General features: G+C 39.3%; 2 protein-coding genes across 2 annotated transcripts; both read right to left on the reverse strand.

The window, feature by feature from the left end:
* Nucleotides 1-23,743: 23,743 nt before the first annotated feature.
* LOC139472641 (proline-rich P65 protein homolog) lies at nucleotides 23,744-24,528 on the reverse strand. The gene is made up of 2 exons (XM_071255108.1): nucleotides 24,496-24,528; nucleotides 23,744-24,175 (listed from the first exon to the last, which is right to left on the reverse strand). Exons 1-2 carry the CDS (start codon nucleotides 24,526-24,528, stop codon nucleotides 23,744-23,746), a joined length of 465 nt encoding a protein of 154 aa, XP_071111209.1.
* A 142-nt stretch (nucleotides 24,529-24,670) lies between these two features.
* On the reverse strand, nucleotides 24,671-25,456 carry LOC139472642 (proline-rich P65 protein homolog). Its single transcript, XM_071255109.1, has 3 exons — nucleotides 25,318-25,456; nucleotides 25,003-25,191; nucleotides 24,671-24,876 (listed from the first exon to the last, which is right to left on the reverse strand). Exons 1-3 carry the CDS (start codon nucleotides 25,454-25,456, stop codon nucleotides 24,671-24,673), a joined length of 534 nt encoding a protein of 177 aa, XP_071111210.1.
* Between the last annotated feature and the right edge of the window lie 548 nt (nucleotides 25,457-26,004).

Genomic DNA, 26,004 nt, shown 5'->3' on the forward strand with positions numbered 1-26,004 from the left:
TGAATATACTGGAAAACAAATTAGTTTCACCTTCAGTTTATCTAAAATAAACAAAATATGGTCGTTCTTGAATACACTGAAAAAGAAATTAGTTTCATCTCCATTTTATCCAAAATAAACCAAATATGTTCGTTCTTGAATACACTGGAAAAGAAACTAGTTTCACCTCCATTTTATCCAAAAAAACCAAAATATATTCGTTCTTGAATACACTGGAAAACAAATTAGTTTCACCTCCAGTTTATCCAAAATAAACAAAATATGTTCGTTCTAGAATATACTGGAAAACAAATTAGTTTCACCTCCATTTTATCCAAAATAAACAAAATATGTTCGTTCTAGAATATACTGGAAAACGAATTAGTTTCACCTCCATTTTATCCAAAATAAACAAAATATGTTCGTTCTAGAATATACTGAAAAACAAACTAGTTTCACTTCCAGTTTATCTAAAATAAACAAAATATGGTCGTTCTTGAATACACTGAAACAGAAATTAGTTTCATCTCCATTTTATCCAAAATAAACCAAATATGTTCGTTCTTGAATACACTGGAAAACAAATTAGTTTCACCTCCAGTTTATCCAAAAAAAACAAAATATATTCGTTCTTGAATACACTGGAAAACAAATTAGTTTCACCTCCAGTTTATCCAAAATAAACCAAATATGTTCGTTCTAGAATATACTGGAAAACAAATTAGTTTCACCTCCATTTTATCCAAAATAAACAAAATATGTTCGTTCTAGAATATACTGGAAAACAAATTAGTTTCACCTCAATTTTATCCAAAATAAACAAAATATGTTCGTTCTAGAATATACTGGAAAACAAATTAGTTTCACTTCCAGTATATCCAAAATGTTTCACCTCCAGTTTATCCAAAATATACAAAATATGATCGTTCTAGAATATACTGGAAAACAAATTACTTTCACCTCCATTTTATCCAAAATAAACAAAATATGTTCGTTCTAGAATATACTGGAAAACAAACTAGTTTCACTTCCAGTTTATCTAAAATAAACAAAATATGTTCGTTCTAGTATATACTGGAAAACAAATTAGTTTCACCTCCAGTTTATCCAAAATGTTTCAACTCCAGTTTATCCAAAATAAACAAAATATGTTCGTTCTGGAATAAACTTGAGTTTATCTAACATAAACAAAATATAGTCGTTCTTAAATATACTGAAAAAAACCCAGTTTTACTGTAGAGTCAACAAAAATAACAATTTGTTGGTAAAAAAACCCAGTTTTTTCCACTGGTTTAACCAAATTTAAGACTGCGTTCGTTCTAGAATATACTGGAAAAACTAGTTTTACCTCAGATTTAACAAAACGAAACGTATACTGGACATTCTGGAAGCCCTGACAGACTTAAAAACAGATTAATCGGATCATCCTTTCAAAACAAGAAGCTGAGGTTCTGAACAAATTAAACTTTAAAAAACCCCAACATTTCCCCATCCCATTTAAAGATGAATGGTATGTTTAGCAGTTAAGGGTATATACTTACAGATGACGTGATGAGAACTACCCCAGTATCCGACCGTTGCCCAATACTTGTTCTTATGTCGGTAAGTGTGTGATTTCATTGACGGGATATGCCGCTGGATGCGGTGATAAAAAACAAATTTCCAACCGATGACGTGATAAAAAGCTTACTGAGGCCCACTGACAATACCTCGTAACACTCCAGTGAAGGCTAAGACAGAATGTGTGTCCTGCAGGACTTGTTTATTAGGCCTCTAGATCAGATAGGTGCTGGTCCCACGTTAGAGGGCGATATCTCCCACCATTACTTGTCCAACGCGTGTTGCAGATATTGAAGAACAAACGGGAAGTGCCTGGTGCATTTTAACTCAGCTGGTGCCAAAAATTACATATTACCGTTCAAATCGGGCATTCGAGTCCTGTATATACAGTTGCATAGACTTCCATGTAGTATAGATGGGTGTATACAGTTGTATAGACTTCCATGTATTATAGATGGGTGTATACAGTTGTATAGACTTCCAAGTAGTATAGATGGGTGTATACAGTTGTATAGACTTCCATGTGTTATAGATAGGTGTATACAGTTGTATAGACTTCCATGTATTATAGATAGGTGTATACAGTTGTATAGACTTCCATGTATTATAGATGGGTGTATACAGTTGTATAGACTTCCATGTATTATAGATGGGTGTATACAGTTGTATAGACCTCCATGTATTATAGATGGGTGTAAACAGTTGTATAGACGTCCATGTATTATAGATGAATGTAAACATTTGCATAGACTTCCATGTATTATAGATAGGTGTATACGGTTGTAAAGACTTCCATGTATTATAGATTGGTGTATACAGTTGCATAGACTTCCATGTATTATAGATAGATGTATACAGTTGTATAGACTTCCATGGATATGTTGTAGCTGTTGCATTTATGCTGCTGTTCGAATATTGGAGGAACTCCATACAGTTTGCAAAGACTATGAATTACAAAAGGGTAATAAACAAAATGATCCAAAGAATAACCGGTTCCTAATAAAACTAAATAAAACAAGGAAAGATATATCCTGGATAGAAGTCTACTTGACATCACATTCCTCAGGGCAATCAACGTCAAAACGCCAAGATTCAAGTTTCAAGATTCTTTATTTCAGTATTGGAGGCCTCGTGGCCCAGAGTACAATACAGTTACATCTTATTTATTTGTGGATCTCACAGAGTTGACTTACAATGTTTCCATGATATGTGACGTAATACATAATACATAATTATGTTTGTTTGTTTCTTGTGTTTTTAAAATTTCTCTTTAGGTACAAAGCAAGACCTTTGATTGTTGAATGTGTTGTAGAGGACATTAGTTCAATTAAATTTTGACGAGAAGGATGTTTATGGTAATATTGTGGAATAAATGTATTTCTACTTTGCTGATAGTATGAACAGACTAGTACAAAATGGTACTCGTCCTCAACAACTAATTCATCACACTGGTCACAGTATAGCATCAGCTGGTCAACATTTGTTTTTGCATTATTTTTACTATAACGCAGTTTTTGTATTTTCAAACTATGCGAAAGAGTGCGGAACTTAGCTAATACACAGATCAAGTCTTTATCTAAAACACCCGATGTGATATACATCTCTGGCGCTAGTAATGACTTGTATGAATCATAATGTGACAGGAAATGTGAGCTGGTAATCTTTTGAAACCATTTCTGTGTCTCCATATCTACACATCTCTGTTTAAACATAGTTATGAAACCCTTCGTGTTTCCACAATCCTGAGCAATCCAGACATAAGCAAATCCTGTTTGAAATAACAACATCCTGACATGTGAAACCCAGTTTAATGCCCCAAACGCATCGTGTGACTGTAACATTTTATAACAGGCATAGGGGTAACGCTTCGGATTCATACGAATAAGTCTACACCAATATTTAAGACACCTGCTAAAATGAATTATACATAGGTTATAACTGCCAACTTCGCCCAAAACGGCACTTGAAGGTGCTTGTTTTCCCAGTTTCAAAAATCCTTTAAAAAATAAACTTTGTACTCTTTCTATAGGTCCTTAGTATGTATATCCCAAAATTTCACTGCCATAATATAGAATGGGTGCAATTTTTGAATCAAACAAAGCAACAATTGTCTTCAAAGATATATCTGGATAAGTTTTCATAAGTTGATATAACGGAAAACGTGACTTTCTAGCTTGTAATGAAATAGTCTCACAAGCTTTAGACCAGATTAACCTGGAAGAAGATATAATGCCCAGGTATTTATAATGTGAAGTTGCTGATATTTCCATAGATTTATAAAACCATTTTCCCACTTTTTTTAGATACCCACCGTTTCTGAAAACAATAATATTTGATTTTTCCATATTTACCTCCATTGCCCATTTATTGCAAAATAATTCTTATATATCTAATTTTCTTTGCAATTCTATCACGGAGTCTGCAAGTAGGACAACATCATCTGCAAAGAGCAGCAGCTTAATTGTTTCAATAACTTCACTTACAAAAATGCCCCGGCATTCACATGCCTAAATTTCAGACACTAATTGATTAATAAAGAGGATAAACAATAATCGGCTCAACATACAGCCCCGTCTTACACCACAAGATGTGTTAAAAACATCCGATCTGCTATTATTTATCTTCACACATGCACAAACATTTTTATACATATTTTCAATAACAGTTTCTCTCTATCAACAAAATCGAACGCCAAAAGACAATTTGGAAAAGTTTAAAAGAGAAAATTCTAAATCAAATTCTTGATTCTCTGAAGGTTTAAGGTTTGCACAGAAAAGTTGGACAGGAAAGCTAATTTCATGAAACAAAATAAACTGTTCAAATATAATGAAAAACAATTTTACGGGCAATTAAATGCAACCAATGGCAATGATGAGAAAATACCCACCATGGATTCCAGTGAAAGGTTTTGGAAACAGTTGAGGTCTATACCCAGCATCTGTAGCCTCGGGGAACCATGCATGGGTAGGGGATTAAAATTATAATGTACATGACAAAATCAAGTCTCCATTGTTGTGTTTTTTTACACCCAATTGCCTGAAAAAAGGTAATTAAAAAGTCCATATCTGATACGGCGTCAGGGCCTGCTGAATGAAGTCGGTTGGCCTGAAAAGTGAAACGGAAGGCTTTCTGTTTGCTCCTCAGGACCAATCACTTCCCACTCGAAACCGTCAGTGTGGGATTTTGCTTCAAAATGTAAATATGAAATGTAGATTTTCTAATGAATATATTGAGACTATCCAACACATTGTCAGTGGATGCTCCACTTTGGCACAAACACAGTATCTTAAGCGACATGATCGAATGGTCCCATCCTTTTATTACTGTCTTCGCCATGCTTGTGGTTTTGACATAGAGATCCATCCATGGTACGACCTGTAATATGTGGAGGGCATCATGGAAAATGATAAATACTTGGACAAGGCCCCATACAGACTGATACCTACCCGGGCCAACAAACCTAATCTTGTCCTTTTTGATAAATCCAATGAAATAATTTATATTATGAATTTTCTGTCCCTTTTGACACTAATGTGATTTACAAGATTCAGGAAAAACATGGCAAATATGCGGACCTTCCTTTCGAAATGTCACGTACCCATTGTTCTCAGTGCCTTATACAAGGCCAGGTTCACACAGTGCCGATTATGGCTCCCGTTTGAGATCAGACAGCGCTACAACACGAAAAGTCAAAAAGTCAGATTATTATCCTCAATGGTCTGGAATGTCCTATCATTGTCTGAACGCAGTCGTATACGTTCGTAACAGAGACCTACTGATCGGGAAAGGTCCAGAGAGGTCGGCCAAGCAGTCCCGACAGGATGGTGCGTATCGTGGCATTCGGGAAACTCAGCCGATGTTATCTAGTCGGATTACAATCGTGACTACGTAGTGACAGATTCTGCTGCATCGGATCAAAATCGTAACAATGTCCTGTGTTGTCTGGACGATGTCCTGTGGATCCGGACGCTGTCGTGATGAACGGGCATGATTTGGTCAAGATTGCGTCCAGATCTTGGTCGGTTCCCTTTCCGGTCACTGTCTTATCTCTGTCGGATCGCATTCGGGAGAATCCTGACGCTGCCGAGACAGATTCGGTCGTTTCCTACCATGCAGAAGATACAAATCGAATCAGATTCGGTTTGAGAATTGGAGAATCGTGACGAATTCGGCTGGAAACGGCTGAATCCGGACGATTCCTGAACAATATGTGATTGTTTGTGAATTTCCCGCCACGAATCACAGGATCTTGACTGTTGACAAATTTTAATCGGAAATGGTCCTTTCAAGGACGGCAGTAAAAATCCTGAATGTATGACTGTGCCCTTAGGTTTGGTACCTCCCAATCTGTTGACTGACATTGGGAGAGTATCCGGGTTTGCTACCAGGAATACAGCCCTTCTGACAATCTGGGTAATACAGAAGCCTGCAGTGTTGGGGAGTCTTCACATTCTCCGAAAAGTTCTGGATAGGTTTGACTAGGCAGCGCTTCCTGGGAGAAGTCCCATTCACTGTCTGGGCAGTGTGTAGAGGAAGCAAATGCCCTGAGCTGATGATAAGCCCAACCAGCCTGACTCTGCCAGGATCACCCAAATCCTCTTTGCTGCATTTTTTATTTTAATCTGTAAATAGTAATAATAATAAAAATAATAATAATAATTGTAGTTTATGTGCATTGTGTTGAGAAGATCAGCAATCATGCAGAATCCTTCGATTGGATGAAGTCATCTTGTCTGAAAAGTGAAACAGAAGGGTTTCTGCTCAGGACCAGTCACTTCCCACTCGAAACCGTCAATGTGTGATTTTGCATCAAAATGTAAATATGAAATGTAGATTATGTAATGAATATAACTTAATTTAATTTGAATTCATTGTCAGTGGATGATCAGCTTTGGAACAAACACATAATCTTAAACGACATGATGGTAAGGACAAGAATATGGATTAACAACTTTTTTATTACAATTAAGAGCGACGTTTCGGTGTAGGTTCTAACACCGTTATGTTTGTGTGTTTGGCAAGGATATATACAAGAAGGATGCAATGTTTATACAGTAGAGTAGAGATTGTTATACTGGAGTAGAGAAGCCTAACCAGCCTGACTGACATTGGAAAACATTGACTCCACACACAAGGTGCATGTTCAAAGTGCTAACATTATTATCCCCATTAATGGATCGATGTGAACTAGATTTTCATTCTCAGCTCCCTGGGGAGTATACAACCAAAGCTGCCTTGTCTGGCAGTCAAAATAACATCACATAGGGTAATTAATTCGTGAATTCCTTCACCCAGCCGTACAAACAACTTCTCATTTTCTTCATCTCTTCTTATATACATACATTCGTTGAATAAATGGGGGCACTGGTGGCCCAGAAGTCTAAGGCGCCTCGATTCGCTGTGCAGAGTTGCATCCCATGGGCACGACAGAAACATATGATTATGAGATTGAATCCCGGTTCGCCCCGATTATGATTGTAGGTTTGTCAGCACATGAACCCGTGCTTGTGGGTTTCACCGAAGCGGTAAACGTCTGAGGCCTGCATCACTTGGGCTTTCCTCCCACATTAAGCTGACACGCCGTCTTGTAACTGGATTACTGTTAAAGCGGCGTTAAATCCAACTCACTCACTCGCTCCTTGAATAATTTAATTCATCTGTGAACCATGCATTGACCAATTAAATAATTCATACATTTGTACCCTCTTCGCCAAATCAGATATTTCAACTGTTCATTAATGTTATCCCCTTATGACCAATAATTTCAATCCTTTATTCGTCTAGTGGCACTCGTGAAGAGCAACCCCCTCGTGGTGAGTGCTGGGTAACCCTCATAGAGTTTTCCCCGTGTGGACCCGGGGTAGGATGTGTCCACAGCACCCCATTCTTTGTCGTAAGAGGCGACAAAATTGGGCAATCTGTTTGCCGTGGGTTGCGCCCCTCTGTCGGTGGTGGAAGGGAGTCTGGTGGTTGAGGGCACTGGAGCCAGGAACCGGAGTTCCTTTCGCCCAACACGCCACTTTTACACTTACTTCACCTAGACGGGTGGTAGAATGGGTCTGATTCTATAAATCGGCTGGTCACGCCATGCCCTGAGCATGGAAAGCACGAATACTATATCATACCAAAAGTGTTCTCGTACTGAACATTGATACAACTAGTTATATCATCAATTGTTGCCTAGAGTCCTATGCCAGAAGGCGGTGGCTCATGCGCCAATCTGGCTTTATTAATCTCCTGGTTCTGTTTGTCTTCAGTTTGTAGTCAAGGGCCGAACCAGCCTGACTTTATATCTGTTTGACAGAAACAGCTACCTGCGTTGATATTGCTTGAGTATCACATCTCTGTAGCCCTGGTGTTGCAGGATGGCTTCCTCTGTACCCCGTCCTTGTTGACACTCGATGGTGGGGAGCAGAGGTGCTGAATAATATACTTACACCATGGCTCATCCCAATTCATCTGATTTCAATCAAAACAAACAGGCGTTGTCATGTAGATTCTTATTCGTCTGATGTGGAACTATCACATGAGATTGCAGATTCTTGGCCAAGATTTATTGTCATCGCATCTGTCGATGGCAGTCCACTTAAAAGGAAATCCTTTTGCCATCTCTAAAGGCATCCAAAGTGCCTGTGGAGAGGTGAAGAATGTAACTCGTCTTCATTCTGGTTCCATCCTTGTGGAATGTGCACGGAGACAACAATCTGTTAATCAGCTGGGTCTACAGCAGTTTGTTAACACCCAGGTTGTTGTTTTGGTGCAAAGAACACTGAATTCCAGCAGAGGCATTGTCCATGACCGCGCTCGATGTCTTCCTGATATGACAGAAGATGAGATTGTTTCTGAATTAAAGCACCAAGCAGTCACTGTTGTTAAGCGGTTTACCCGAAAATCTAAAGATGGCAATATCATAAACACCCAAACGTATCTTTTCACTTTCTGCTTTGGAAAAATTCCAACATCTATCAAAGATGGTTACTTTAATTTCGGAGTGGAGTTTATGTTCCAAATCCACTCCGGTGTTACAAGTGTCAAAACTTTGGACACGGGGCCAAAACTTGCACTCGCAAGGCAAGGTGCTTCCATTGCAGTGGGACTCATGAGAGTTCTGAGTGCACAAATCCGATCAAATGTGCCAACTGTGACGGTGAGCATGTGGCCTCGTCCAAATCCTACCCAAAGTTCATGTGTGAATCACAAATATTAAAGATAAAACATACCCAAAATGTTTCTTACTTAGATGCCAAAAAGTTAGTTCAAATTCCGTCACAAACCCTTTCCGATAAAACCTACTCGGCTGCAGTCTTTTTCCCCAAACCAGCCATCAAAGCCAATACAGTGTCTACTTGCTGCCAAACTGATATCTCTTGGATCAACGATGATCAGTTTATTATCCATGAAGCTACTCAGATATCTAAAACGCAATCCTCATCTGCTTCCCAGACAGAAACTTAGAAAATGAAATCAACACAGAATCTGCAAAGTTTTAAATGATTCCATTGATGGATCATTTTTCTGAATGATTTTAACATCTCATGTCGTGGTAAGAATATGAATACTGTCGACAGGCAGCTGCAAATATGTCTAAATAAAGTCCATAAATGGTCGTTCGAAAATGGTTTTAGATTTTCAAAATCAAAAACTAATTGTATCCACTATTGTAGGAAATACAAACCTAATAGAGACTCAGAGTTATTCTTAGATGATAATCCCATTAAAGTTGTAAAGGAGGCCAAGTTTTGGGGCATCATTTTCGATCACCATTTGACCTTCTTACCGCACATAAAGTTTTTTTAAAAGTGAATGCCTGAAGGCCCTTGACTTGTTGAAAGATGTTTCAAATTCCAAGTGGGGAGGGGATAAGAAAACCCTACTCCAACTCTACAGAGCTCTTATCCGCTCCAAACTGGATTATGGCTCCGTGCATCATCTATGGTGGAGCCTGTAAAAGTAATTTAAAATTATTAGATACAATACATCATCAACCTCCGGCTTTGCCTTGGTGCATTCAGAACTTCACCCATTAATAGTCTGTACGTGGAGGCTGATGAGCCTTCTCTAAACCAACGTCGTATAAAACTATCATTACAATACGTCACAAAACTATTTTCCTGGTTGTCAGTCCAGATTGGAAGATGTCATTATGCGACGATGTCGTATTGACCATTCCAGATATACACATGAGTATTTGTTACAAGGTGAAGATCCTCCGTTCTGTATCCCCTGTGATGAAAGAATCACAGTCAAGCATGTTTTGCTTGACTGTATTGATTTTGCCATCACAAGGGATACTTATTTCAAAGTTTCATCTATAAAGGATCTTTTTGATATCAGTTTTCATTTAGTTATTGTTTTTTTAAAAAGAAATTGAATTTACCATAAATTTTGATTAATATGTTGTGTATATAATATACTTTTTTATAATTGGCAGAATAAATGTAATAAGTGAGATTGTCAGTGGCTGGGGGATGAAGTAGTGTAAAATGATTGTCCCCTGGAGAGGGTATGTAAGACCACGTCATTCAAAAGTAGATTTGTTCTTACCACATTCTTTAATCGTAGAATATATGTTGTTTTAATAAGGATAAATGTGTTAATAATCGCCATGACCTGAAGGGATGATGTAAATCCGGCTTGGGTCCACGAAGGTAGCAAAAGTACTGTAAGTCCCCATGGAGCCGAGCATGGTGATCTACCTTCAGTTGTTGGAGATCAATAGCCTGTTTTTATAATGTATTGTCATGTATTGTAATATTCATTTTATGATTCCATACTAGTTTTAAATAGTTCTCTGTGATAAGTCTAGTTATTTTACTGCCCTTTGTTGGCAGATTTTTTATAAAGTTTTTTTAATGTTTAACCTTTGATAGTCACGATAAGGCTGAAATATTGCCGATGTGACTTAAAATGTAACTCACTCACTCAGTCACATTATTCGTCTATTGTTCGTTCAGTCATTCCAGCAACCATGATTTGAAACTATAGATGTTTACATAAACTCTTCACTCTTTTTAGCTCAATCTGCTGACTATAATCTGGATAACTCCTCGAGCAGACCAACAGATGCGAACAACATGGCCCCAAAAAACCATTTCGACAGTCACGTGCCAGTTCATGCAGGCATAAATTTAGCTGATTTTTTATTTCATTTTTTTATGCTTGTGAAATGAAACCCGACTATTTATAACCGTACAATCTCTGCCGTGTTTGGTGGCAAACTGGTTTCACAGTTGGTACGCGCGGATGTCATTAGACAAGATCCCAGTCTATCTACAACCCCACACGAAAGAAAGATATTGTCTTCCTTGCATTTCAAGATCTTGTCGTTTTTTTAATCTTCAAGGTGTTCTGACGTGTTTTTGTTGTTGTAAGTTCTTCTCTATAGGCGTCATATATGTGAGATGAATCATTTGCAGATTAGCTTTGTTGTAAGGCAGGGGCTGACATATTATATTGACTTCATGCTTCAAGCGAGAAAAATAGAGCTGGCTGGATAAAATAACCCAATTTCCGCCAGAAACAAACGTTTGTAAAATGAAAACTAGTCATGAAATATCAAAACTTAAAATAAGAAATCATAATGTTTACCCTGTTGAAAATAGCAACAGGTACAACAACAGCAAAGCGGTTGATATCAATTTGGATCTCCTTCACAAAGCCATGTTAGAGCTTTGACTGTAGTTACTTCCCTAGATTGAAATAGACGTACGTTTGTTCTGATCTAGCACTGCTACCCCTGTGTGAAACAGTTGCCTGTAATGGAGGCTATGGAAACATTTCATTGTAGTCTATTTATTTCAAAAGAACCGACCCGATTATGGTTCTAGGTTCGTCAGCGCCATACCCGTGCTCGTGGGTTTCACCGATGTGGTAAACGTCTGAGACCTGCATCACGTTGCGCTTTCCTCCCACATTACGCTGACACGCCGTGATATAACTGAAATACTGTTAAAAACGGCGTTAAACCCAACTAACTCACTCAAAAGAATCTTTCCTTCCCTGCTAGGAAACTAGATATGGTTCAGTTTGGTCTAGACTTGCCTAGGCTTTTATTAGTTATATTCCATCAATATCACGGCAGGGGACACCAGAAATTAGCTGCACACATTGTACCCATGTCGTGAATCGAACCCGGATCTTCGGGGTGACGAGCGAACGCTTTAACCGCTAGGCTACCTCACAAACTGACCAAGTCTGTATTGCATTACACTTATAAACATAAAATTTTGAAACATAACTGAGACTAACTTCTGAATCCTAATATCTCATCATTATTTGTTGTCTATAACATTGTGGTTTAGATGCCTTACAAATTTTGTTGTTGTTGCCAGTTTATGCTAACCGAGATGACATTAGTTTTGAGCAGTAAAACGTATAATGGTTTGGGGAGTCAACAGCATTGCACCAATCATCTGTTCTGTTATAAGTATTATTACATGGCTGTGTAATTTATTGTTTAACTATGAATTGATTGTAACTGTGGTCATGAATGTAGTACTATTTAATGTGATCAGTTGTCAGGAAATATGTATTTAGATGCTAGTGTGATGTGTAAACTTCCGGTCCGGTATCCCGCGGACGGTGATTGTCTGTTATAGAAACACGTGGAATATTCTTTGTTGTTGGGCACTGTGCAGAAATTTCCAGTAGCTAGGTAGGTTGTATATAAGCAGACAAGAGCGTGTTTCCACATGTCTCTCACACTTTTCACCACATCTTGACCAGCTTTCGAGTGTGGATCACTCACCACCCCCGAATCCCTGCCTGTGCCCATCTTGGATGAATATATTATTATCACTGAGTTTGGCTATCGCCACTGTAGTTTTGTATTTGATAAAGACCATTGCCATCATTGAATGTATTGTCTTTGAATATTGTACTATCATTCTATTGTTTTCTGCTATTGTAATTGCTGTGCAGTAATTTGTATTGATTTATAATGATTTTTGTAATACATTTTTGATTGTATAGCATTCGTTGTTTGTTTGTTGGTTTCACTGTAAGTTCTTTTACGTACATATTTCTGGGTTAACATATTGTTTCAATTTGAGAATCGACACTTACATGTAACAGTATATAAACATTGTATGAGATCATTTTGTGAACTGTCTTAAACATGAATTGCTTAACCCTTTCCTTAAGACAGCTTTCCATTTTAATTTATCTACCTCAGGTCATTCCTTCATTTTTTCGTTTTGAAACAGCAGAACAAAATTGAGATTTTACAGGCGTTTCATTAACTGGGTGTTAAGTTGTAGGAGTAATGTGGTTTTATTGGTCCTGAGTTAGGTTTTATACCATGAACCGGAGGCCGGAGGCGAGCGGTATAAAACCTAACGAGGGATGGATAAAAACAAACCTCTGTTGAATATAGTTCAACAGAAACAAAACTTGAAATAATTTTATTTACAAAAAAACTAAAATACCAATATATACGCCTGCTACAATACTACTAACATCTACGTGGATGATACTTTCATCTACGTATATATTGTAATCGTGAGTATCATTACTCGGACAGAGATTATGTTCGATAGTAGATTATGCTTTCTTCTACGTAAATGTGAGTAGCTTACCACGGTCAGGATAGAGCCTCAGCAACCTATATGTACCAGGCGACTTAATGGATGAGGCAAGTGGTTAGGCTCGGTGACTTTCTTGACTGCTGTTTCAAGACTCAAGATTCAAGATTCTTTATTCAGTATTTTGGGCCATGTGGCCTAGAGTACAATTACAATTACAATAATTGCTGCGTCACGTGGTGTCAGGAAAATAAATACAGGTAGTCTTATTTCACATTAAATACATGATTTAAGTATAAGGACAAAGCCTTTACAATGTTGATATTTTTGGAGTTGAGTAGATTACATAAACTGTGATTATCATGATGGACATTGGATAACCAAGGCAAATAGTGGTTTCTGAAAGAAGAATATTTTGAACAAATAAACAAAACATGAAATTCATCCTCTAATTGCCTCCCTTTACAGTGGGTACATGGATATAGACTCAAGTCATCATTTGTATGTTTTGACTTTCGTAGCATGTAAATCTTAAAACCGTGTAGCGATATTCTGAATTTACAATATGCTCTCCTGAGTGATTTATTCGTGAGATTATATATATAAAATTCTGGATGTAAAAGTGATTTCAAATTTGCATAATGTGACAGATATTTTGATGAAGAAATAGAGTCATGCCACTCTTGCGAATACATATCAATCAGCCTTTGTTTTATTTTTAGTAAAAATATATTTTCATCACCAATATGTTGAGAGATCCATACAAATGAGAAGCCTGAAGAAAACAAAATATATCTTATATCAGACACCCAGGTGTGTTTATCATTATCATCTAACTGTTTAAGTAGATTGCAGCATTGTTTTGGATATCGACAGGGGTTCATACATAGAAATCTCAACCAGTATTTAAGTACACTTATTTTGCTAAACACGAACACATTTAATCGCCCAGTTTCACCAAGAATAACTTTATTAGAGGCATTTTTTCCGAAACAAAGATAATTTTTAAAATAGGACGTATGTACTTTTTCTATACATTCATAATATTTTGCCCCCCAGATTTCAGCCCCATAAAGTAATATAGGAGCAATCTTACAATCAAACATTGTACAAGCTGTTTCGAATGTTATACAGCTATTTCTTTTGAAAGCATGATAAATGGCTCTATTGGCTTTAGAAGCCAGTGATGCTAGGCTTTTACAGGCCGTTGACCAGACTAGCCTTGAGGAGAAATTTACTCCAAGATACTTGTAGTAAGTGACAAGTTTTACATTTATAGAACCATAGAACCATTTTTCATTTTCTCGTATAATGCCACCGTTTCGGAATACAATTATTTTTGTTTTATCAAGATTCACACTTAGGCCCCAGGTAATGCAAAATTTTCTTAAGATATCTAATTGTCTTTGTAGACCAATAACTGTATATGTGAACATAGTCACATCGTCGGCAAAAAGTAGTAGCATTATATCTTCAATACTTTCTAAAAACAAACACGCCATGACAGCACATTTTATAAATGTCAGTTACAAGCTCATTAATAAAGAAGATAAACAGAAGTGGGCTTAATATACAGCCTTGTCTTACACCGGAGCTAGTTGTAAACAAATCTGTTTTACCTTTGTCTGTTTTTTTACACAAGCCTTAACAGCAGAATACATACTAGCTAAGACATTATACAACTTGCCATGGCAACCTTTTTGTAAGAGCATATAATATAACTTTTTCCTATCCACAAAGTCAAAGGCTTTCTTGAAATCAATGAACGCACAATCAAATCGCCCCCCTCGCTTTGTTAAATATTTAGTACAAAGGGCCTTGAGTGTGAAAATGTTGTCTGTTCCTGAATAGTTGTATCTGAATTGTGCTTCATTTATTAAATCGTTTATATCCATCCATGATCGTTGTCTTTTTTCAAGTATTGACGTGAATAATTTCCCAGTAGTATTTAGCAGGGATATTCCTCTATAATTGTTGGGGTCATAGGTAACACCAGATTTATGTATAGGTATTATAAGTCCAATGTTCCATGCTTCAGGAAATATACCGGTATCTAATATTTTATCAAATAAAGGTCTCAAGTATTTAATACGAATTGTTTCTGAAAGGATCTGGAGGGATTCCATCTTCACCAGGAGATTTCCCGAGTTTTAATCTTTTTAACGCTTCAGCTACTTCTTCATCAGTAATAATGTCTGATAACAACTCATCTGGAATCGGTAAGCTATCACAATTAGCGACTGTCAATGAATTCATTTACAAGTACATTAAAATCTTCATTCACTTCTGTTTTGTTAGAGTTTAACAAATCTTTAAGATATAACTGAAGAGCATCAGTGAGTGAGTGAGTGAGTATGGTTTTACGCCGCATTTAGCAATATTCCAGCAATATCACGGCGGGGGACACCAGAAATGGGCTTCACACATTGTACCCATGTCGGGAATCGAACCCGGGTCTTCGGCGTGAGCCAATGCTTTAACCACTAGGCTACCCGACCGCCCGAAGAGCATCAGGAGACATTGCACATTTAGAGTGTTTGCTACATAAAACCCGTTTAAGGGTGTTCCAAAATGTTTTACAATTACCATGTTTTGCAGCATCTTTCAAATCTTCAACTATTTTACCATCAAATTGTTTCTTTTTCTGACCACAGCATATTTTGAATTTTATTTTTGGCTGTAACATATTTTTGCAAATTTTCATTACATTTGAACTGCTTAAATAAATTAAGATACCTATATTTTTCCTTTTTCAGTTGAGTACATTCATGGTCAAACCAAATTGGTTGACTTTTGGATTTATTGTTAAATAATGTACAAAAACCTCCAGAAGAACAAGCAATGTGGATCAGGATATGTCCAAATGTCTTGACTGCAGTATTTACATCTGTTTGTAAAGCTGTGTAAAATTCTTCAAACATAACAGTAGACTGTAGTAATTGTTTATATTTCAAAGCATGTTGATTGAATAATTTGTATCGAGGAATAGGTGATACTGTTGTTATATGGTCAGCATTAGTAATCACATTATCAAACATGTGAGATATAGTACAGAGCAGAGGCATGTGGTCTGATTCTGTTCTTGAACACACTTTGAGATCTACTAGTTTGGGGAATATGTCTGTTGACACAAGGAAATAGTCTACAACACTTGTGCCTAGATGCGAGACAAAAGTGAAATTGCTTGGATTGTCAGCCTTCATTCTTTCAATCTTCAGGAAGAGGGAGGTAATTTGTACTGTCATCTCGAATAAAATCCTCTCCATGTCCTACTCTCGCATTGAAGTCCCCACATAATATGTATTTACACTCATCATCATAATCATAATTTATATGTAATAATTGTTTCTCGATTACATCAATACAATTATCATCTGAGTCAGTATACAATTTTGACTTATTTGGATGAACATACACAAAACCAAGTATAAGTGGGGAATTTCTCTCAGTATCAAGCATATTAAAGAAAACACAATTTGTTCAGTATGTGTATATCCTACTAAATTGGGAAGTGATGTTATGACTTATGTATACAGCTATACCTCCTGAGTAACGCCCATACCCTGATAATCTTGATGGGGGACTCACAAAGCAATCATGGGATTCAAATAATGAGTATAGCTTATTTTCATCAACACACCCAGTTTCAGTGAAGCAGAGCACATCAAATTGTGAACAAAATGAAATAAAATCAGGATACATCAACTTTGATGAAAGTCCATGGATATTCCAAGAAGATATTGTGCACACTGGTTTTGTGAATTTACCATCGTTAATATTGTAAGAGTCATTTGGTGCTTTTCTGTAATTGGGACCACTGCCAAGATCTTATGTTGTATTGTTGATTGTACTGTCAATTCTGTTAGGTGACCTTGGTCGCCAGTTCCTCCTTTGTCCCACTTTCTGGACACTGTCACTTTCCTGGTTATACACAAACACATCACCATCAATAATCAACTTGTCATAGTTCATGTAAGCAACAGAACTATCATCTGTCGCTTTCTTCATGTGAGGAAAAAGTTTAGATCTAATGTCTCGTACACGTTGTGTGAAATCTTCTGAAACTCGGTAGTCACTGCTTCCTCTAATTTAAGTACCCTTTTAGCTGTTTGCAGAATGTCGGTTTTGTCTTTAAATGCCGTAAATTTCACGATGATAGGCCGATTTCCAGATTTAGACTTAGACGGAGTCGATGACATCTTTCAATCCCACTCTTATCAAACATGTCAAGCTGTAATACATCGTTAATAAAGTTTGGTACCTTATCTTCAGTAGACGCCCATGTCTCCCCCTTTGCCTCCGTAATTCCATGGACGATGAGGTTATTTCGTCGTGACTGTGTCTCGATGTTATCCATTCTCAGGTTCATATGATGTAGTTTGGATCTAAGATATCTGTTCTCAGTCTCGAGTGCGTTCATCTTCAGGTTGAAGTCGAGTGTAAACAAATCCACTTTCCTGTCAAGGGAGGTAATTTAGTCCTGTATTGAGAACAGCGTTTTGGCGAGGTCTTCCAGTGTCGTTGAACTCTCACATTCTATGCTGCCGCTGATATTCTTGGATGAAAGCCGAGTTTGTACCTTGTCACTTTGTTGGGGTTTAGGTGGTCCCGGGTTCATCTCAACATCTCCAGCTGCTGTCAATAACTGAACTGCAGAACTGCAAGGCGTACACATACCCGTAACCCGTTTGGTGTTCTTATACCGGGGTGCACAGAGCACCTTCGCTTGCCTCTCGGGCAGAAAGATACAATTCTCTGCCTCCACACCTCAGCAGTGACTCCCATCTTGTTCCAGAGCCTTCTGTGTGTCCTTATCTACTTGCTCAACCTCCAAAACCCAACTTAATTTGTATTATATCAGTTATAAACTCTGATTTTCGTCCCAGCGCAAATTCATGGCTGCCGCCACCGGTAGATCACGTGACATACTGACTGCTGTTATCACACCCCGACCGCGTAGGACCTTGTATCACATTTACGGCTTGCCTTTCACAAGTCTCTAAGGCAAAATTAATGAGTTTAAAAAATAATTACTGGATTAGATAAATACCAAGAACAAGCCGCACTATAAGTGATTGACGTCCTTACTGTCCGCTTATCTAGACTTGCCTATTATTAGGATAGAATTATTCTACACCTATGGACTTATCATTCCGTACAGCCTTGGAGCAAGGCTAGTTTACTAGTTTACAAACTGTATCGCTGGTTTGCGGGTTAATTTCGGACCGCTGTCATATATTATTCAGATGTCAGATTATTGCTGAGTGTGGTGTTACAACAAATAACCAAATAACCAAACAAACAAAGCTATGGTAAGCAATACACAACGATTGTTTCAAATGCTGCTCTCTGTGATGGACCCGTGAAGATTCCGGGATAGAACATGTCTTCAGCAACCCATGCTTGCCGTAAAAGGCGACTAACGGGATCGGGTGGTCAGGCTCGCTGACTTGGTTGATACATGTCATTGATTCCAATTGCGTTGATCGATGCTCATGATATCAATCACTGGATTGTCCGGTCCAGACTCACCGTCACAGACCGCCGTCATTTAGCTGGAATATTGCTGAGTGCAGCGTTAAACAACAAACCAACCAACCAAAAACTCTGCTAGATTTTACTGGCGCTTCTGCAGGGGAATTTTAGATGACATTGGTAGAATGGATTTTAACGTCGAGTTCAAGTTTATGTTTCGTGCTGTTTCCGAGCCGACCAGCCTTACCCTTTTCAAATTAATGCCGAGCTCCAGTCAACAACAAGTACCATCTTTTAACGATGATTCCCTGCGTGGCGTGGCGTGGCGTGTGATGGTGCGGCGTGGCGCGGCGGGTGATGGCGTGGCGTGGCGTGGCGTGGCGTGGCGTGGCGTGGCGTGGCGTGGCGATGATTCCCTGCGGTCGGCATTGAGGGGAATAAACAAGGAATGGCCGGCTCGGAGTAAGGATTAGGTGTCTGAATAGAGTATTCATGGTAACCTAGCTGCAGCATGGTTTCTCAGTAGGCTAGCACTATAAAATCAGCATAAATCCGGACTAGTACATACACACAGACACAGACAGACAGACAGACACACACGGTGTTGGTTTAAAACAATTAAAATGAGGATTTAGTGGCACATGTGAGTGGTATATGTGTCAGGTTGATTGTCTCAGAATACATGCAGTGTAATAACGATAAAGGCACTTCACATCAGCTCCAACTGGCAGGTTCTCAAGTATAATCGGACTTTATTGGTTAGTAATTACAAAATGAATTTGTTACACAAATTTCGGCAATTTTGACTGAGCGAGAGCTCCCGAAAATTTACATTTGTATTCAATAAATGCAGAAAAAAGTGCATATATAATCGATAAATGCATAAAATCGTGCATTTATATTCGATAAATGCACAACAAACTTACATTTATACATCATATATGCACGTTTTACCGGAAGTGACAGATCTAGAGCTACTTTCCAAATGACGACGACCTTGTTTACGTCTTTAAATAGATTGCTGTCGGGAATTCCTTTCCTTTCCGAATGCGATTGATATTTCAAGGTCCATTTAATAACTGTTTCTCATTTTTTGTGCATGCATCGAACTATAAATTTGATAGATTATCGCTACGTCATACGCGATATACGCGAAAGTACTTTCAACTCCAATGTTTCTTCCAATGTCGGGTGTCCCGACGTCGAGTGCCCGCCGCCACATTTCCAAATACAGACCAATACATGTCTCCAGCTGCCTCTCCCTAAAAGTTTAATTAAACTGTAGGCTTCTCGATCACTTTCCGCTGCTGATATAATTTTCACAAATTCCATTTTTAAGAGCTGCCTGTTCCTAATTAACATGAACCACGCTTGAAATTATGACGTTAGCTGCTGCTGCATTGCTCGCTGTCAATGCAATTCTGGTATGACGTCATAAATATAGTCCCTCCCGAAAACAAATAGTTTTGCAGTTTTCTCACTCAGGTATAACACCGGTGAAAGTAAAACATTTGCACAAACGACACAGTTATGGATATCCTTTCAATAAAATTGGTTCATGTTGCAAAAACGTTTGTTTGTTATTTACATGTATATGACATAGCGATAAAGTGGTATTCATGTAATCTTGCGCATAACGCTGTGCAGCGAACAGATCAAATTTGTCAAACAAACCTGATAATTAGAGTAAATATACGAGATCAGGGTCGATTTTGTAATTCTAAGAATTGCTACATCGAAGTACAACAGTTATACATTGTGAATACAATCGCCCCTCTATGCGACTTAATACAATTTGTGAATATTATACTTCGATACATGCACAAACAAATTCAAACATTTCTTGAATTACAACACACATGTAGATTGGATGAGTGTTGCGAGTTTAATAAACCAAAAGAAAGCAATACACTTGTATACAAATTTGTATCCGATCAAAATTTTACAAAAGTTATCAAAATGTAATTTTGATGAAGAGTCGCCGAAACACTAAAAAGTGAGGTCTAAAACGCAGCTATAATGCCCGTATCAAATACATCAGCATCGAATAATCGTTTCTGGTTTGTTTCAGTTTTTGCCACCGTGAAGCATGGGTAGACACTTTTACTCGACAGTATAGGTGAGCGTGTTTTAAAACTAACTACACTTTCCTGGTTACGAGAGAACAAAATTAGATTGGAGGGTAGTCTGTGTATCAGATGTCTATAACTGTACACCCAAGAACACACTTGCAATGTCAGAGACGGGGAAGAACCACCCTACGATGACGTCTTAGGCGTAAAGATTATTACGGGCATGTGGTTGAGGTGAAGTCGCATGTCCGCAGGCTGTCATCCCAGACAAGCTGAGCGGGACACGGTTTAACAACAGAATCCCCCCAGTTGCAATGAACAAACTCCGAGCAGGATTCACACGACTGGTATTCCCCATTGGCGCGGTCTCTGCAGCTGGAAACGCAGCCCCGAGGAGACGGCGTCGTTGTAGTGGCAACAGAACATGTCGGAGACGTTTCTTCACAACTCTTGAGGAGGTCGTTCCACACCTTGACCCCAGAACAGTTGCGTCGCGTTAGAGCGCCTCCCGCACAGGCGATGTATCCGTAACAGGATTCACAAGATTGGTAGTCGCCGTCAGAGGCCCCGCTGCAGCTCCTCATACAGGCGGAAGAGGCTGGAACGAGTTAGTGAGGGAGTTAGGTTTAAAGCTGCTCAGGGGAAGATTTCAGCTCTATGGCTGCGTCTCCGTTAGTACACGTAATACACGGACAATGACAAGGTATCCACACTTACGTCATACACCGCCAATGACAAGGTTGTCATAAATACTTAATACACCGCCAATGACAAGGTGATCAAATATACTTAATACTCCGCCAATGAGAAGGTTATCACATATTCTTCATACACCGACAATGACAGGTAACCATACATACTTAATACACCGACAATGACAAGGTAACTATACATACTTAATACACCGCTAATGACAAGGTAAGCATTCATATTTAATACACCGACAATGACGAGGCGATCATATATACTTAATACTCCGCCAATGACAAGGTGATCAAATATACTTAATACACCGCCAATGACAAGGTGAACACATATACTAAATACTCTGCAAATGACAAAGTGATCACATATACTTAATACACCGCCAATGACAAAGTGATCACATATACTTAATACACCGCCAATGACAAAGTGATCACATATACTTAATACACCGCCAATGACAAGGTAACCATTCATACTTAATACACCGACAATGACAAGGTAACTACATACTTCATACACCGACAACGACAAGGTAACCATTCATACTTAATACTCCGCCAATGACAAGGTAGCCATTCATACTTAATACACAGACAATGACAAGGTAACCATTCATACTTAATACACCGACAATGACAAGGTCATCACATATACTTAATATACCGTCAATGACAAGGTGATCACATATACTTAATACTCTGCCAATGACAAGGTGATCACATATACTTAATACACCGCCATTGACAAGGTGATCACATATACTTAATACACCACCAATGACAAGGTGATCACATATAATTAATACTCCGCAAATGACAAGGTGATCACATATTTAATACACAGCCAATGAGAAGGTCATCACATATACTTAATACTCTGCCAATGACAAGGTGATCACATATACTTAATACACGGCCAATGTGAATGTCATCACATATACTTAATACACCGCCAATGACAAGGTCGTCACATATACTTAATACACCGCCAATGACAAGGTCATCAAATATACTTAATACTCTGCCAATGACAAGGTCATCGCATATACTTAATACTCTGCCAATGACAAGGTCATCACTTCAATATACCTACACATTAAAGAAAATGTAAACTTTGTAACTTTGTAAACTGCGTTGAAAATGAATTCCCTTTTCTTTTAGTGTGTCCAGCGTACGGACAGTTAAGCCAGCTATATATTAACACAAAGTTTTATCTTCATCCTAACATCAATAAATTTAATATATTGATGTCATCGCCAAACTCTAACATCATTACTGATCCAGCAAAATATTTGTACCATGCACATGTGGAAAGAAATGTACAGTTAACTGCAATTACGCCTGAACTAAAGGCCTGGGACCTGAAGGTACTGAAATGAATTGATTGAAAGCAATAACAGGTTTCGCATTTGTTGTCATTGTACCTGTAATATAAACACATATTATTAAAATGGTTGACACGCATTAGCAACGCCCTCATATTCTTTATACTGTCATACACATGAAGATTGGTTATGCATGAAGGCAGTAAAATACTGTTGCTTTTATGTGTGGATTTTATTTTATAATGTGTGGCATTATATTTATTTACAGAAACACAAACACAAACGTACCTATTCCAGCTGCCATAGCGGTTGTAGGACTGGTTGTAGGACTGGTTGTTGGGCTGGTTTCTGTACAGGTACTTGATGTAAGTGCGCATGTCTTTAGGTTATCATCCCATACAAGAACTTGTCCGTCAACTGTGGGACAATTATTGTTCAAGAGACCATTTGGAACGCATATTATGAAACCAGTGCATGTATCACACGACTGATAGGTGCCACTCACAACTCCAACACAGCTGGTTACACACATCGTCATAGTTGTAGGGCTGGTTGTAGGGCTGGTTGTGGGACTGGTTGTAGGGCTGGTTGTGGGGCTGGTTGTAAGGCTGGTTGTAGGGCTGGTTTCTGTACAGGTACTTGACGTAAGTGCGCATGTCTTCAGGTTATCATCCCATACAAGAACTTGTCCGTCAACTGTGGGACAATTATTGTTAAAGAGACCATTTGGAACGCATATTATGAAACCAGTGCATGTATCACACGACTGATAAGTGCCACTCACAACTCCAACACAGCTGGTTACACACATCGTCATAGTTGTAGGGCTGGTGGTAGGGCTGGTTGTGGGGCTGGTTGTAAGGCTGGTTGTAGGGCTGGTTGTAGGACTGGTTGTAGGACTGGTTGTAGGGCTGGTTGTAGGACTGGTTGTAGGACTGGTTGTAGGACTGGTTGTAGGGCTGGTTGTAGGGCTGGTGGTAGGACTGGTTGTAGGGCTGGTTGTAGGACTGGTTGTGGGGCTGGTTGTAGGACTGGTTGTTGGACTGGTTGTAGGGCTGGTTGTAGGACTGGTTGTAGGACTGGTTGTGGGACTGGTTGTAGGGCTAGTTGTAGGACTGGTTGTGGGACTGGTTGTAAGGCTGGTTGTAGGACTGGTTGTAGGGCTGGTGGTAGGACTGGTTGTTGGGCTGGTTGTAGGACTGGTTGTAGGACTGGTTGTAGGACTGGTTGTAGGACTGGTTGTAGGGCTGGTTGTAGGACTGGTTGTAGGACTGGTTGTAGGACTGGTTGTAGGGCTGGTTGTAGGACTTGTTGTTTGGCTGGTTGTAGGACTGGTTGTAAGACTGGTTGTAAGACTGGTTGTAGGACTGGTTGTAGGACTGGTTGTAGGACTGGTTGTAGGACTGGTTGTAGGACTGGTTGTAGGGCTGGTTGTAGGACTGGTTGTAGGGCTTGTTGTAGGGCTTGTTGTGGGACTGGTTGTAGGACTGGTTGTAGGGCTTGTTGTAGGGCTGGTTGTAGGACTGGTTGTAGGACTGGTTGTAGGACTGGTTGTAGGGCTGGTGGTAGGACTGGTTGTAGGACTGGTTGTAGGACTGGTTGTAGGGCTGGTTGTTGGGCTGGTTGTAGGACTGGTTGTTGGGCTGGTTGTAGGACTGGTTGAAGGGCTGGTTGTAGGGCTGGTTGTTGGGCTGGTTTCTGTACAGGTACTTGACGTAAGTGCGCATGTCTTCAGATTATCATCCCATACAAGAACTTGTTCGTCAACTGTCGGACACGGATTGTTAAAGAGAAGATTTCCAACGCATATTATGAAACCAGTGCACGTATCACACGACTGATAGGTGCCACTCACAACTCCAACACAGCTGGTTACACACATCGTCATAGTGGTAGGACTGGTTGTAGGGCTGGTTGTAGGGCTGGTTGTAGGACTGGTTGTGGGACTGGTTGTAGGGCTGGTTGTAGGACTGGTTGTAGGGCTGGTTGTAGGACTGGTTGTAGGACTGGTGGTAGGGCTGGTTGTAGGGCTAGTTGTAGGGCTGGTTGTTGGGCTGGTGGTAGGACTGGTTGTAGGACTGGTTGTAGGGCTGGTTGTAGGGCTGGTTGTGGGGCTGGTGGTAGGACTGGTTGTAGAGCTGGTGGTAGGGCTGGTGGTAGGGCTGGTTGTGGGGCTGGTTGTAAGGCTGGTTGTAGGACTGGTTTCTGTACAGGTACTTGATGTAAGTGCGCATGTCTTCAGGTTATCATCCCATACAAGAACTTGTCCGTCAACTGTGGGACAATTATTGTTAAAGAGACCATTTGGAACGCATATTATGAAACCAGTGCACGTATCACACGACTGATAGGTGCCACTCACAACTCCAACACAGCTGGTTACACACATCGTCATAGTTGTAGGGCTGGTTGTAGGACTGGTTGTAGGACTGGTTGTAGGACTGGTTGTAGGGCTGGTGGTAGGGCTGGTTGTGGGACTGGTTGTAGGACTGGTTGTAGGACTGGTTGTTGGGCTGGTTTCTGTACAGGTACTTGATGTAAGTGCGCATGTCTTCAGGTTATCATCCCATACAAGAACTTGTCCGTCAACTGTGGGACAATTATTGTTAAAGAGACCATTTGCAACGCATATTATGAAACTAGTGCACGTATCACACGACTGATAGGTGCCACTCACAACTCCAACACAGCTGGTTACACACATCGACATAGTGGTAGGACTGGTGGTAGGGCTGGTTGTAGGACTGGTTGTAGGACTGGTTGTAGGGCTGGTTGTAGGGCTGGTTTCTGTACAGGTACTTGACGTAAGTGCGCATGTCTTCAGGTTATCATCCCATACAAGAACTTGTTCGTCAACTGTCGGACACGGATTGTTAAAGAGATTATTTGCAAAGCACAATATGAAACCAGTGCACGTATCACACGACTGATAGACGCCATTCACAACTCCAATACAGCTGGTTACACACATCGACATAGTGGTAGGACTGGTGGTAGGGCTGGTTGTAGGACTGGTTGTAAGGCTTGTTGTATCACTGGTTGGAAAAGAAAGAAAATACAAGTTTTCAGTCATAGCTATTTGTTTTAACTTTTATAGAAATCCTTTACGTGATACCTCATCCTATCTCCTCGTTGACCTCTTCGTGACTTCTGACAGAGCTAATTCTGTAGTTCGTTGATGTGAGTGTTCGCGCGAACTAGCGAAACTTGTTATTCAACATGGATTCCACCCGAAGGCGCGCGAGATGATATGTGTGATTGAAATGAGTGATCTAAATCCCTTTCGACATGCAGATATATTAAGACAGGTGCCATTTATACTGCTGTTCACCTTCCCGAGGCAAGCGTGTCCAACAACCTGTAA

Source organism: Haliotis cracherodii, unplaced genomic scaffold (genome assembly GCF_022045235.1).
Source record: "Haliotis cracherodii isolate W230 unplaced genomic scaffold, xgHalCrac1.p SCAF_25, whole genome shotgun sequence".
Lineage (NCBI taxonomy): Eukaryota > Metazoa > Mollusca > Gastropoda > Lepetellida > Haliotidae > Haliotis > Haliotis cracherodii.

Coding starts and splice junctions, on each gene's coding strand:
- LOC139472642 (XM_071255109.1), bottom strand. CDS start 25,456: ATGCGCACTTACGTCAAGTACCTGTACAGAAACCAGCCCTACAACCAG. Junction 25,192..25,317: donor TAACCAGCTGTGTTGGAGTT/GTGAGTGGCACC, acceptor GATAACCTGAAG/ACATGCGCACTTACATCAAG. Junction 24,877..25,002: donor TAACCAGCTGTGTTGGAGTT/GTGAGTGGCACC, acceptor GATAACCTGAAG/ACATGCGCACTTACATCAAG.
- LOC139472641 (XM_071255108.1), bottom strand. CDS start 24,528: ATGACGATGTGTGTAACCAGCTGTGTTGGAGTT. Junction 24,176..24,495: donor TAACCAGCTGTGTTGGAGTT/GTGAGTGGCACC, acceptor TCCTACAACCAG/TCCTACAACCAGTCCTACAA.